At 40.6% G+C, this 13,862-nt stretch overlaps 1 protein-coding gene across 5 annotated transcripts in view; it reads left to right on the top strand.

Moving 5' to 3' along the window:
- Positions 1-13,862, top strand: part of SIDT1 (SID1 transmembrane family member 1) — an 87,051-nt gene that overhangs the window by 25,945 nt on the left and 47,244 nt on the right. For all 5 annotated transcript variants that reach the window (XM_032299038.1, XM_032299039.1, XM_032299037.1 and 2 more), the window contains exons 2-3: positions 4,366-4,487; positions 5,462-5,632. In XM_032299038.1, the coding sequence (XP_032154929.1) occupies positions 4,366-4,487; positions 5,462-5,632 (293 nt within the window). The remainder of the gene's footprint in view (positions 1-4,365; positions 4,488-5,461; positions 5,633-13,862) is intronic.

Below are 13,862 nucleotides of genomic sequence, written 5' to 3'. Positions count from 1 at the left end.
AAAACACATGCTATATAATCCTGGTGAGTGTCTGTATTACAGCCTCAAAAGTCAGCCTGCTTCTAAGTTAATGCACTCTGCCAGGCACTCAGGATGCCAAAGATAAACTCTGCATCTTCCTAGAAGAGCCAAGGAGGTAAACTAGCAGTTGAAATATTATATGGTCCACAGTGAGATGCAACTTTACACCCACTAGAATGGCTATATTCAAAAAGACAGATAGTGACAAGTGTTGGCAAGGATGTAGAGAAACTGGAGCCCTTATATATTGCTTGCTAGGTAAATTATTGGAATGTAAAATGACTACCTCTTTGGAAGACATGTTGGCATTTCTACAAAAAGTGAAACATAGTTACCATCTCTCCCAGCAATTCTACTCATAGGCATATACCCAAAAGAACTGAAAATATATGTTCACATGAAAATTTGTATGCAAATGTTCATAGCAACATTGTTTATGACAGCTAAAAAGAGAAAACCCAAATGTCCATCAACTGAAGAATGAATAAGCATGATGGGGTATACACATGAAATGGAATATTATTTAGTAATAAAAAGGAATAAAGTACTGATATATGCTACAACAGGGATTAACCTTAAAAACATCATGCTAAGGAAATAAGCCAGATACAGAAGGGCACATTATTCCATTTACTTGAAATATAGGCAAATTCATAAAGTCAAAAATTAGATTAGTGATTGCCAGGGATTGGGGGAAAGAAGGCATGAGGAGTGACTGCCAATGGGTACAGGTTTCTTTTTGGGGTGAGAAAAATGTTCTAGAATTAGACAGCGGTGATGTTTGCACAACTTGGTGAATATATTAAAAGCTACTGAATTGTGCACTTTAAAAGAATGGATTGTGTGATGTATGAATTATATCTCGATTTAAGTGATAAAAGAAATGGCCAAGAAAAAGTAATAAAATTGACTACATTTTAAGAATGCTATGTGTGGTAGAGACACCATCTAGAGGTAATTAGAGGCCACACAGCACCCCCGCAAAAGGAAGGGTCACCACCTATTTGGTAGGGTAGGAAAATGTTAGGGAAGACTTCCCCAAGGAAGACTTTAAGAATGAGGAAGATATCCAAAGGCCAGTCGACACTGAGGGACAGTAATTGGGAATGACAAGGCAGTGGGAGCGCTGGTAGGCAAAGAAACGAAGAGACGAAGGCACAGAAGAGAGCAAGAAGAGGCTTGAGGGATTCAAATCCATGGAGAAAAGATGAACTTTCAAGTAAGTGATGCTGGGATAACTGGAGAGCCATATGAAACAAAGATAAAATTGCAATCACTCCTTATACCACATACTAGTATTGATTGGAAGGGATTCGAGGTTTAAATAATTTTTAGGATGAAACCATAAAATACTAAAAGTAAACATGAGCAAATTCTTCAGTAACTAGGAATGATGAAAACTTCCTTGACTATGACTCAAAATCCAGGAAAAAGATTGAGAAATTTGACGACTTGAAGCTAATGAAGCCTCTAGATCTAACTACCAGTTTGCAGGCAATACAGGAGATCAATAAAACCTGTTCAATGACACTGCATGGTGCAATCAGCAAAATCTGGAATGTGGGTTCTTCTACAGACTTGTATTGTTGTTTTGTGAGCTGCTTTCTTTAACAAACAAGTGTCCCCTAAAAGGAGGAAAGGGTACCCTTCGTATTAAAAGAGATTCAAAAGACATATGAACCAAATAGAATGTTCGAATACAACGGATCTTGTTCATGCCCAATTTTTTTTTAACTGGAAAAAACATTTTGAAACAATTGAAAAATTCAAACACTATGTGAATTTAAATAATGTTTAAGATTATTAATTTTATCAAATCGGATAATGGTGTTGTATTTAAGTTAAAAAGATAAGGGTTCATGCCTTAGAGATATAGACTGAACTGTGGTGCAGATAATGATACAATCTTTGGTGTGTTTGTTTGTTTGTTTGTTTTTGATGGAGTTTTGCTCTTGTGGCCCAGGCTGGAGTGCAATGCGTGATCTCGGCTCACTGCAACCTCCACCTCCCAGGTTCAAGCAATTCTCCTGCCTCAGTCTCCCGAGTAGCTGGGATTACAGGCAGGCACCATCACACCCAGCTAATTTTGTATTTTTTGTAGAGATGGGGTTTCTCCATGTTGGTCAGGCTGGTCTTGAACTCCCGACCTCAGGTGATCCGCCCACCTCAGCCTCCCAAAGGAGATTACAGGCGTGAGCCACTATGCCTGGCCTGGTGTGTACTTTCAGATAATCCAGTGGTGGGGGTATATGGGAGATAGGAGGTATAAATTAAATATATTTGTTAATAATTATTAAAACTGGATAAGTACATGAGCACTCATTATAGTATTCTTGTTACTTTGGGGTAAATCCAAAAACTCTTCAGAGCCACTGAAGGGGAATGAGGAATGACAGATGAAACTGCCCTCCTAGCAAGTGCAGCCCTGGGGTCAGAAGACCAGATAGGGGACTATCAAGGAAGGTCACTGTGATGCAAGACTGAGAGAGTGTCACTCCGGGTGGAGAGGAGGGTCTGGGTGTGAACAGTATTAAGGAGATGGAAGCAAGGGAGCTAAAGAAGCAGGAATCAAGGATGAATCTCCAGCTTCAGGCTTAGACGAATGGCTGCATGGTGGGGCCATTCAACAAGCAAGGGAATTCAGAAGAAATTAAAGTTAGGAGTGAAGGGAGTGATGGATTCCATTTCAGACACTTTGAGTATGAGGTGCCTGTGAAGATTCAGAGCTTCAGAAAGAAGTCTCAGTAGAGATATGTGGCAATTCTCAGCTGCAGCATAATTTCCATGGAAACATGTAGGGTGTAGGCACAAGAAAACTCTCCCTTCAGAGCGAGCACTTCCTATCCAATTAGTAAGTTACTCTTGGGCTATTTTAACATTTAAAAAGCAATGCAGTGGCTTGATTAAGGAGAATGATATGAGATATCCAAATGGCAGTATATGACATCTATGCTATTCTGTTTCCTCCCAATTTACATTTTGAATGCCCAGATCATTAGGGCTTAATTGCAGGATTTTCTTGTTTTATTTTCTTTCTCCTAATAAAGAAATTTTCAAGAGAATACTAAGGCATTAGAAAAACAAAATCTCATGTGGAAGATCAAATTTTTTTGTTGTTGTTTTTACCCTATCTCTCTTCTATTTTGTTCTCTTCCATGTTGCCTATGGTATTATAAAAATTGAAAGAAGGCCAGGCACAATGTCTCACACCTGTAATCCCAGCACTTTGGGAGGCCGAAGTGGGCCAATCACTTGAAGTCAGGAGTTTGAGACCAGCCTGGCCAACATGGTGAAACCCTGTCTCTACTAAAACTACAAAAATTAGCCGGGCATGGTGGTGCACGCCTGTAATCCCAGCTGCTTGAAAGGCTGAGGCACGAGGATCCCTTGAATCTGGGAGGTGGAGTTTGCAATGAGCCAAAATTGCACCACTGCACTCCAGCCTGGGCAACAGGGGGAGATTCTGTCTTAAAAAAAATTGAAAAAAAAGATTGAAAAAAAAAAACAACCAATACCATCTAGATCCAAAGTCACTTTCAATCTCCTGTCTTTAAAATAACCATAATAGGGTTAAATTCTTAATAGGGTTGACATATGCGAATTCAGAAAGACCTATGGAGTTACTGATGTAAAAAAAGCATTTTGTGTCAAGGATTGATTTATACCTCAGAGCAAGACAAAGAGAAGAATACTCCGCCCTGTGATATCTGTTGCTGGGGAAGCGTCATGATTTATTGTTGGTGGGAGCACCAGGCCATCTGTTAGGCTTTAATAAAATGTGGTCATAATATTTTTTATTTGAAACACAGAATGATTTACCAACCCAAAATTAAAGTTTTTCAGCAATTGAAGGTCTTGTAGGATTTGTTTTTGAAGGAGGGTGGCTTTGTGAACATTGTTATTTTTAGCTATTTGTATCTTTAGCATTTATATTCAAATAAGAAGAAAAGCACATCAGTATCTTTCTTTTTCTGTTCTGGGTTCATTCTCAAAATCTTGTGTTGCCTGGTCAGTTCAAACTCCCCAGCTTGCTGTTTGAAGGCTCCATAATTTAGCCTCATCCAAAATTAACTGAATCAGAATTTTGGCAGCTTGGATTTAGGCATCATTTTTTAAAAATCCCCCATGCAATTTCAATGTGCAATCAAAGTTGAGACCCACTCTGGTTACAATATGAATGAGGAGAAACATCTGGGACATTTGGATTATCTATCATGAGAAGAAAATGTCAGAAATTATAGTGTTTCTGAGCCTCATATGGCAGCTATGGGGTATGGATGCATGTGCCTTGTGCGTGTATGCATATGTACATTTTACATTACCTCTTTCTACCCTCTCCTGCAGGTGACTGCCGTGAGGGTGTATGTGAACAGCTCCTCTGAGAATCTCAACTACCCAGTCCTTGTTGTGGTTCGCCAGCAGAAAGAGGTGCTGTCCTGGCAGGTTCCTCTGCTCTTCCAAGGACTGTAAGTGGGTTTTCTCCCAGGCAACTTTGCTACATTTGGTTTTCTCCAGTGTCCTAGAACTTAACTGATCTTTTCCCTAACGAAAGGAAAAATCAGACATTTGGAATGTCGAGACATTCTGCATACAAAGTGCAAATACTGATCATGGTGCATGCCCTGACCTGTTCGCTCTGTTGAATTTTTGGATGAGCACTCTACCTAGATTGGCAACACCTAGAAAAGCTTTTACCGTTTTAAAATCATACCATGATATTCTGTAGCTTTTGGGTACTGGGTTGACCAATAGCCATCCAATGGGCTATGTCCAGCAGTTAACATAAATGAGTAACTCTTCCCCTAATTCTTCATTCAATAATATTTATTGAGCACTATTAAGTGGTGGGTGCTGGAGAGACAGCAGTGGAAAAACAATGAAGTGCCTGCCCTCCTCAAGTTTATATTTTTTTCAGTGGAGAAGTGTACAAGGGACTATTGCACTAAAAAAAAAAAATCCTGGAAGGCATGCAAAATTGTCACATAACATTATTTTTAAAGGTTGAAGAATTTGAGGATTAAAATACTAACTCTGATAGCTTTGACTTGGACTCCAGGGCTTTCTTTACTCTTATTTTAGCAACAGCTTGAAGAGTGGAAAATGGAATCAGCTGGTTGTTTTATCAGGACAGCTTTCCCCTCAAATTGGATATTTATTCCTCATTGAATTTGAAGAACGGCTTAGCGTAATGTAGACACCACTTAAGTGAACTGGTCAGCACAAAACAGTCTTCACAGCCCTTTTACCATATCCTACAACCCAACACCAACAACACTAGTTCTAAAATTACTATTGATAGTTCCAGTCTAAAAATCAAAACATAAGGACTTGAAAACAAATTTGGAGAAAAGCAAAATGAGATAGGCTCCTTTCCCTGATCAGTCATTGAGTCTCTTTCTTGTTCTTATTGATTTTTTTCCCCCTGTATTGGCTACTTCAGATACCAGAGGAGCTACAACTACCAAGAAGTGAGCCGTACCTTATGTCCCTCCGAAGCAACCAATGAAACAGGACCCTTGGAGCAACTGATATTTGTAGATGTAGCATCCATGGCACCCCTGGGTGCCCAGTACAAACTGCTGGTTACCAGGCTCAAGCACTTCCAGCTCCAGTAAGTGGGATTTTCTCTGTTCACCTATCTGTTCTTCCTGCACTTGTGGATCCTCAATTCCTCTTCCATCCTTACAGACTGGTACTCTGGAAGGAAATTATCCACTTAGCGTATGATTTTAGCATCTCCTGAACTCTCCTTCCCATAACTGAGCAGCAGGGCCTTGGTCTACACAAAAGAGAGGGAGTAGAGGACTACTGCAGAGGGTAAGAGTGATTGACCTCACAGGTGAATCTGTTTTCAGGGATCGGGGTGAGGGTTCTGTCCAGACTGCAGTCCAGGCAAGAATGATTGGTGACTGAATACTTTTGTATTCCCAACCAGTGCCACACTCCTGAAGGAGGTTTTTTGTTTTAGTTCTAGGGAAGGCATTAAGCTATTTTTCTTGTCCTTATTATTATTCCTGTTTTCTCCTCCCAGGTTAGTAACATAGGTAGGAATGTGGCTTTGTCCTTTCTTGGTGTGCCTAGTACTGTTTTTCCCCTGTTTTTTAAAAAACTAAAATAAACAGGCAAGCTCATAAAAAAAAAATAAGCATGAGACTTGGACACTTCACTAAAGAAGCTACCAAAATGGTCGAAAAAACACAACCTCATTAGCTATAAGAAATGTAAATTAAAGCCATAACGTGATTCCATTACAAGTACCAAATTGCCATAACTTGAAAGGCCTACATTCTACCCCTTTGATGTATACCCAACTCCTAGATACCTAATTGTAGTATTTATTCAATGGGATACTACACAAAAATAAAAATGAAGAAGCTATTGCTATACCGAACATGGATACATCTCACAATGTTGAGAAAAGGAAGCCAGGCCAGACACAGTGGCCCACACCTGTATCCCAGCACTTTGGGAAGCTGAGACAGGTGGATCACCTGAGGTCAGGAGTTGGAGACCAGCCTGACCAACATGGTGAAACCCCTCTCAAACTACAAAAAAATTTAGCTGGGTGTGGTGGTGGGTGCCTGTAGTCCCAGCTAATCAGGAGGCTGAGGCAGGAGAGCGCTTGAACCCAGGAGATGCAGGTTGCAGTGAGCTGAGATCCCGCCATTGCACTCCAGCCTGGGTGGCAGAGTAAGACTCCATCTCAAAAAAAAAGAAGCCAGACAAAAGGAACGTATGCTATTTTATTCCATTTATATAAAATTTAAAGACAGGCAAAGCTATTCCGATGTTAGAAGTTAGAATGGTGGTACCTTTGGGGAGGCGAGAAGTGCATGATTATGTTTATCTGATGATAATTTTTTCAAATATGTGCTTATAACTGCACACTTTCCTATAATACATTTGTTATAGTTCAATTAAAAAGTTAATTTTTAAAAATCAGAATATTTCAAAATAGTATATGTCACTGTTTTGCAGCTTATTTTTCTGATCAGAATGTTTCTACAGTAAAGTTCTCCTTAAATTTAATGCAGTTTATAAAGACATCTGTAGACAGTAGAGTTACTAATAGAACTCAAATATTTATCTTGGTCTTCTCTGCACTCCTTGACATAGTGTTATACCCATACAGAAAGATGGGCAGATGAATGAATGAATGGTCAGAAGGATGAAGAAGTAGTCACAGCATTTTTTTCCAAGTGCCTCCATTAATTCTGGTGTTGAAAAGGTGACATGATAATTTTAAGAGCCATGAACACTCTATCCTCCACAAGAACAAGGAGAAAAAGATTCTCTGGTGAATAAGATCCTCCCAGAGCAGTTAAATCGGAGGCTCTAGGTTTGGGCACTGGTAAATTGTTTAAAGTTCCCCAGGTGATTCTAATGTGTAGCCAGAGTTGGGAACCACTATCCTAAAGCAATTTTAAATATGGTACTTCAGTTTAATTTAATATATAGTTTTTGAGACCGAGTCTTGCTCTGTCACCAGGCTGGAGTGCAAGTGGCATAATCTCGGCTCACTGCAACCTCCACTACCTGGTTCAAGCAATTCTTGTGCCTCAGCCTCCTGAGTAGCTGGGATTACAGGTGTGTGCCACCACACCCAGCTAATTTCTGTATTTTTAGTAGAGATGGGGTTTGACCATATTGCCCAGGCTGGTCTCGAACTCCTGGACTTGAGCAATCCACCCACTTCAGCCTCCCAAAGTGCTGGTATTACAGGCATGAGCAACCGTGTCTGGCATAATAATAATTTTAAAATCTACTTATGATATTTAACCGTATGGGAATACACATTTGATGGGAGTTACACGTTTGATGGGAGTGGCAACACGTTACTGTACTTGCACAGATCGCAGTTTGAACTGCAGAGAAGCCTTGCCTTTATCAACTGATCTGTCTTTAATCAATCAATAAAGTGTCACCTGGTAGCAGTGGCAGTGCCACTTGGTGGTAGCATATTTCACTTGTAGGAACGGTCTTCTGTAAGGTTAATAGAGCCTTTCGAGAACTGAATTCTGTGAAAATAGAGTCACAGCTGTAGTAAGTGATAATGAATTATTTGCATGCAGGTGAAACTGCAAATCTATTCCCTCACGTTGTTTGCTGTTTTTAACCCATAATTGACTTAGCCTCAGCAAGCAGACTTTAAGAGTATTTCAAAATCACATATTTACTAGGGCTTTTTATAAGAACAAGATAAACCTGAGAAGAGATGATAGTTAAGATATATGTCTCTTCCTCCCTGGGTCCAGCAGCCTTGCTGGTGACTTGGCAATCCAGAGGATGAGATGATGGGGAAGAGCTGAGTATTGTGATGAGAACTGGGCTCAGGCATTGAGAGAAACACTGAAGTAATTCAAAATCTCTAAAATTGAAGTTTCTATTATATGTTTTTGAATGGCAGACTGTAATGTATATAGAACACATTTTGGGAATTTTTACCCCTAGAATCATACATTTTAAGAATTGAAGGACCTTTGGGAAGCTAATCCACCTGCCTCAGTTTTACAGATGAGCAAACTAATGCTCAGAGAAGTTAAGTGACTTGTTCAAATTTACACAGCCAGGAAAAGGCAAAATCAAGACTAAACTGTACTTCCAACTCCCAGTTCTAAGCTCTTCTCACCTTAACATGCTATTTTTACTTTCTACTTAAAACTGTTCTCCCAATTTTTTGTGTTTCTCTAAATACGTTTCTTGATTCCATAAAACATTTATTTAAATCCAACTTTACTAGCGGAGCATGGTGGCTTCTGTCTGTAATCCCAGCTACTCAAGAGGCTGAGGCAGGAGGATAACTTAAGGCCAGGAGTTCAAGACTAGCCTGGGCAACATAGTCTGTAAAAAAATTAAAAATAAGAAAATTAGCCAGACACGATGGTGTATGCCTATAGATCTAGTTACTCAGGAGGTGCGGCAAGAGGACTGATTGAGCCCAGCACTTTGAGGCTGCTGTGAGCTATGACTGTGCCACTGCACTCCAGGCTGAGCAACAAAACGACACCCCCATCTCTACAAAATTCCGTTAAAAATGAATCAACTCTGCTTTAAAGCATTACTGCCTGCCGTCTACTTATCCTCTGCACACACACACACACACACACACACACACACACACACACACAGCTGTGCCACTACTCTTTTTCTACACTCCAGTGCCCAGGTGTTCAGTGTTATTGGAAAGTGAAATTACAGGTGGGGAACAGCAGATAGCTACAGAAACAGGCAAGCATGTGGTCATGGGGTAGGAGGATCTTAGGAAGGGCATTAGGAAATTTACACAGGCCTGGTGCGGTGGCGCACACCTGTAATCCTAGCACTTAGGGAGGCTTAGGCAGGCAAATCACCTGAGGTCAGGAGTTCAAGACCAACCTGGCCAACATGGTGAAACCCGTCTCTACTAAACATACAAAAACTAGCCTGGTGCAGTGGCACATGCCTGTAAACCCAGCTACCTGGGGGGCTGAGGCAGGAGAATCACTTGAACCCAGGAGGCGAAGGTTGCAGTGAGCCAAGATGGCACCACTGCACTCCAGCCTGGGCCACAGAGCAAGAAAAAGAGAGAAAGAAAGAAAGAGAGAAAGAAAGAGAAAGAAATTTAAACAATTGTCTATATTGTGATAGATGTGTGGAGCATGGATTTGAAGAGGACAAACAGGATGGAGAGAAATTAGAAGGCTGATGCAGTGGTCAAGATAAATAATGAGGAAGTGAATTGAAATATTAAGAGATGTGAAATTGATGAAATTTGATTAGATATGAGGGGAAAGAAAAAAGAGTCATTGTAGCTTATAGAAAGTGGGGCCACTAAGAGGAAATGATTAGATGATAACTTCACTTTGGGACAGGTTGAGTTTGAAGTACAGATATCTGGCAAAGTGTTGCATATATACTAACGTGACACTAGGGGAGAGCTCTGAGTTACAGTTAAGCAGACTAGTGCTGTCTTCAGGAGCACATGGAGAAGCCTGGTCCACGTGATGCCTAGGCAAGATGGAGTTACAGGAGACAGGGCTGGGGAAACAGGCACTGCCCAACTTTGATCTTTAAGATGTTGGATGCTAGACTATGGAGCAGAACTTCATGTTTCAGGTTATGGGAGCCATTAAAGGATTGTGAGCAACAGAATAGCATTAACAGATCTGATTTCTAGAGATGACTTTAGAGGCAGCATGGAAGACGAATTGCACAGAGGAAAGATGAGGGGCAAATAGGCAAATGAAAAGTTATTTGAATGGGGAAGAATAAAAAGTGATTCAAACTTGAATGTATATGGCAGCAACAAGGTTGTAAGGGAGAAAAAGAGTCAAATAGTACACATGGAGATAATTCATAATTCAGCAAATATTCTGGTGGCAGAATAAAATTTTAAGTCCTCCATGAATATTTGCAGGCTTCAACCCTTCCCTAGCCTGCTAAGTAGGGATCTTGAGTCTGTTTTAAGAGGAGAGAGTATGTGAGTGAGATAGCTCAGCTACTATGCTGTGAAAAGTAATAGATGTTTTTGAAGAAATGAGTGGAGAAGAGGTTTTTAGACATTTTGCTGTGTGCCATACTATATAATCACCTTTTGGTAGTTTGGAGGAGACTGCAATAAGGATTTACATTACTTTTTTTTCTCTTAAGGATGCTGTACTGGGAAAAGATGGTGCTGCAGGTGGAGGCAGGTTACTTTCACACTAATAGAATGAGTAGGACCTGGTGATCAATTAGGTGTGGAAGGCAATAGAAAGGGGTAGTCCAAGATGACCCCTACAGTGACGTCAGAAGTCTGGTGAGGTTTACTGACAAAAGGACATAGTAGGTCAGGATCAGGAAAGTAACATCACATTCCCTTTTATAATGTGGAGTTTGAGGTGCTCCAGGGATGGTCAAGTGCAGAAGCTCAGCAGGGGACCACGATTCTGACTGGAGCTCAGGAGATGGCCCTGGGCTGGATATAGAGCCTTGAGATTCACTAGGATCATTGTGGTATTTACAGCAGCTGGATACATATTTTAAAATGAGATGATCAAGAACAAAGCTGTGGGTAACATTCTTATTTAAGGGATGGTCTGAGAAACTGGACCTATTATAAGGGGCTGAGTAGACACAGCCAGAGGTGTGCAAGAAATCATTGGGGGTTAAGTCACTGGATTTAGCAATTAAATGGTGCTATGGTCTCAATGTTTGCGTTCCCCAAAATTCATACCAAAATCTCCACGGTGATGGTACTCGGAGGTGGGGCCTTTGGGAGGTGATTAGGTTGTGTGAGTGGAGCCCTTGTGAATGGGATTAATACCTTTATGAAAGAGTCCCCAAAAAGGCCCTTTGTCCTTTACACAACATGAGGATGTAGTGAGAAGGCACCATCTACGAGGAAGCAGGCTCTCATCAGACACCAAATCTATCGGCACCTTGATCCTGAACCTCCTAGCCTGTAAACCTGTAAGAAACAATAGATTTCTGTTCTTCATAAGCCACCCAGTTGACAGTATTTTTGTTATAGCTGCCTGAATAGACTAAGACAGGAGGTGACTGTTACCTTAGCAAAGGCTATTACAAGAGGGTGGTGGAGAATGAATCCTGATAGCAGTGGGTGGAGGAAAGAATGAAAGAGATAAACATGGAATACTGCTAGAAGCAGCTGGTTTGTGAAGAAAGGATGGATATAGAATGACATTAAAGAATGGAGATTCAGGGGAAAGGGAGGCATTTGGATGGGGCATTTGTTATTTATTTTGAAAATAGGTGAGACTAGAATATATTTATAAACAAAGAGGTAGAAAGGCAAATTCACTTGATAGGAGAGTTGGATATTTGTAGAAGCAAAGTCCCAGAGAATGATAGAAAGAATGGGAATTTAGTACATGAGTGTGGAGTTTATACTCAGACCAGAGGAATGACGGGCAGAGGGTTACCGACAACAAGAAGGTGGGTGGGAAAGCTGCAGTCCTGAAGGGAGTCCGTGGCAGATGGCAGGAGGAGAGAACAGGGAATGACATTCTAAAGTTCATAGTTCAAGTGAATAAGAGGATATAATTTCCTTCAACAAACAAAGGAGGGGTTTGGAATGCCCACTGCGCTCTGTGCTAGGGGCTTGTTAATACAAGATGAGTAAGATGCTGTGAATCTCACAGTCCTGTCTGGTACTCACCTCGAAAACTACTGAAAGTTTGTCCTGCCTCTCTTTCTACTTACTCTTTCCTCCCACCCCTTTTCTTTTTCTTCTACTTTATTACTCTCCTGTCTATATTTCTTATCCCTCTCTCCACCTCCCCCATAGGCCCCACTCTGCCGCTTCTCCTGACTTCCCTATCTGCACCCCCGTCTCTCAATACATCCATTTTTTCCCTTCTCTCCTTTCTTGAAATAGCCAACACAAGGAAACAAATTGTTTTTTAGCCTCTTATGTTTAACAAATAAACATAACATAAACATGTTAAAATGTGTTAAATTTTTAAAACAAATCAGTTGAAATTTTTATACTTCTTTTTCTAAAACTAACAATGCATGAGTTTCAGTTAGCTTTGTTCTGTTGTTGATGACCCATGGTAAAATAAACTTTCCCCACCTCTGTTGGGTCCACGTGGAAGGAAGCAAAATATTTCACCTGCAATAGATAAAATGTTTATTTTGCACATACTGGTGACTCCATGAGAGAGAGAGGACTTAAACAATAGTCTTAGAGACAGTAGCATGTTTTCCAAGTTTGCATGCATTGTACTAGCAAAACATAAAGAACCAAACCAGAAAGTGAAAAAGCAGAAAGAAAAGAAAAACAGAAAGTGAATATCAAATCTCCATATATTTAGTATTATGATTGAAACCCAAATGATGGGGAAAACTAAAATGTCTGCCCAAAAAATATGGGTTGCTTCTGCAAATTTCATGCTATCATGAGGAATCAATGGACTTGAAAGATGAGAGTGCAGATAAGAGAGTCAGGAGATGTCACGTTGCCGGCCAAGAAAATCATGTCCTCTTTGTTCCTCTGATCTGGTAACAAAGAGAGCTGAAGGTCCCATGTTGTCCCGGTAACAGCGGGAGACACTCCCAGACTGCTGAAACGGCGCTACCCAGCCCACACACAGTATCAAAGGTCCGAACTCTGGCCAAGGACTCTCTGGAGCAGAAACATAACTGGGTTTGACACTCACTTTGGCTTCTTTAGGTGACTTAAGGACAGAGGTTTTCAGTTGTGCTTCAGAAGAACCAATCCTCAACATTGATTACGATTTCTGTTGCAAATAGATATATAAAAATTGCATCCATTGTTGTGAGCTAAATTCCAAGCCCAGTCCAACGACAGCCTAAATTGTGGTCATTACCTTTATGAATAGCGCTCAAATTTTATGACTTCTAAATAACACCTCTAATTATACACCTCTTGCTTAAATGTCTCAACTTGCCCTTTCTAAAGAAACCTTTAATTTCAAAACAGGTATTTAATTTTTACAAAAGGAAAATTGGAGTGGAAAGAAAAAAATCTTCAGAGAGCCCTGGGGAATGAAGCTGATGAGAGATCCCAGAAGTTCAAATTCAGATGCCCAGAAATGCAGGGCACATTGGAGGGGCAGGGACATACACCCCCAGGTGTAGCATTTCAGCAGCCTGGGGATCTGAGACTGCTGTGGACTTGTGTGCACGATCTTCATTGCTAACAATGAGACAAGAGCCAGAGAGAACAAAAGCCCAAAGCAGCCCTTATCAAACTATAGAGAAGACCACATGCGTCTTTGTGACAAATTCTTGAACTGTGTCACAGATGCTAATGGCAGACAGACCTCTATGCTACCAACTTATGCTCCTATCTCTTCATGCTCTCTTTTTTGTTTGTTTTTCTTTTTCTTTTTCTT

This window comes from Sapajus apella, unplaced genomic scaffold (assembly GCF_009761245.1).
Source record: "Sapajus apella isolate SASKATOON/1434 unplaced genomic scaffold, GSC_monkey_1.0 scaffold40, whole genome shotgun sequence".
In the NCBI taxonomy this organism is placed as follows: Eukaryota; Metazoa; Chordata; class Mammalia; order Primates; family Cebidae; genus Sapajus; species Sapajus apella.
Note: the sequence above shows the minus strand (reverse complement) of the source record. Positions and strands in the feature narration are given on the sequence as shown.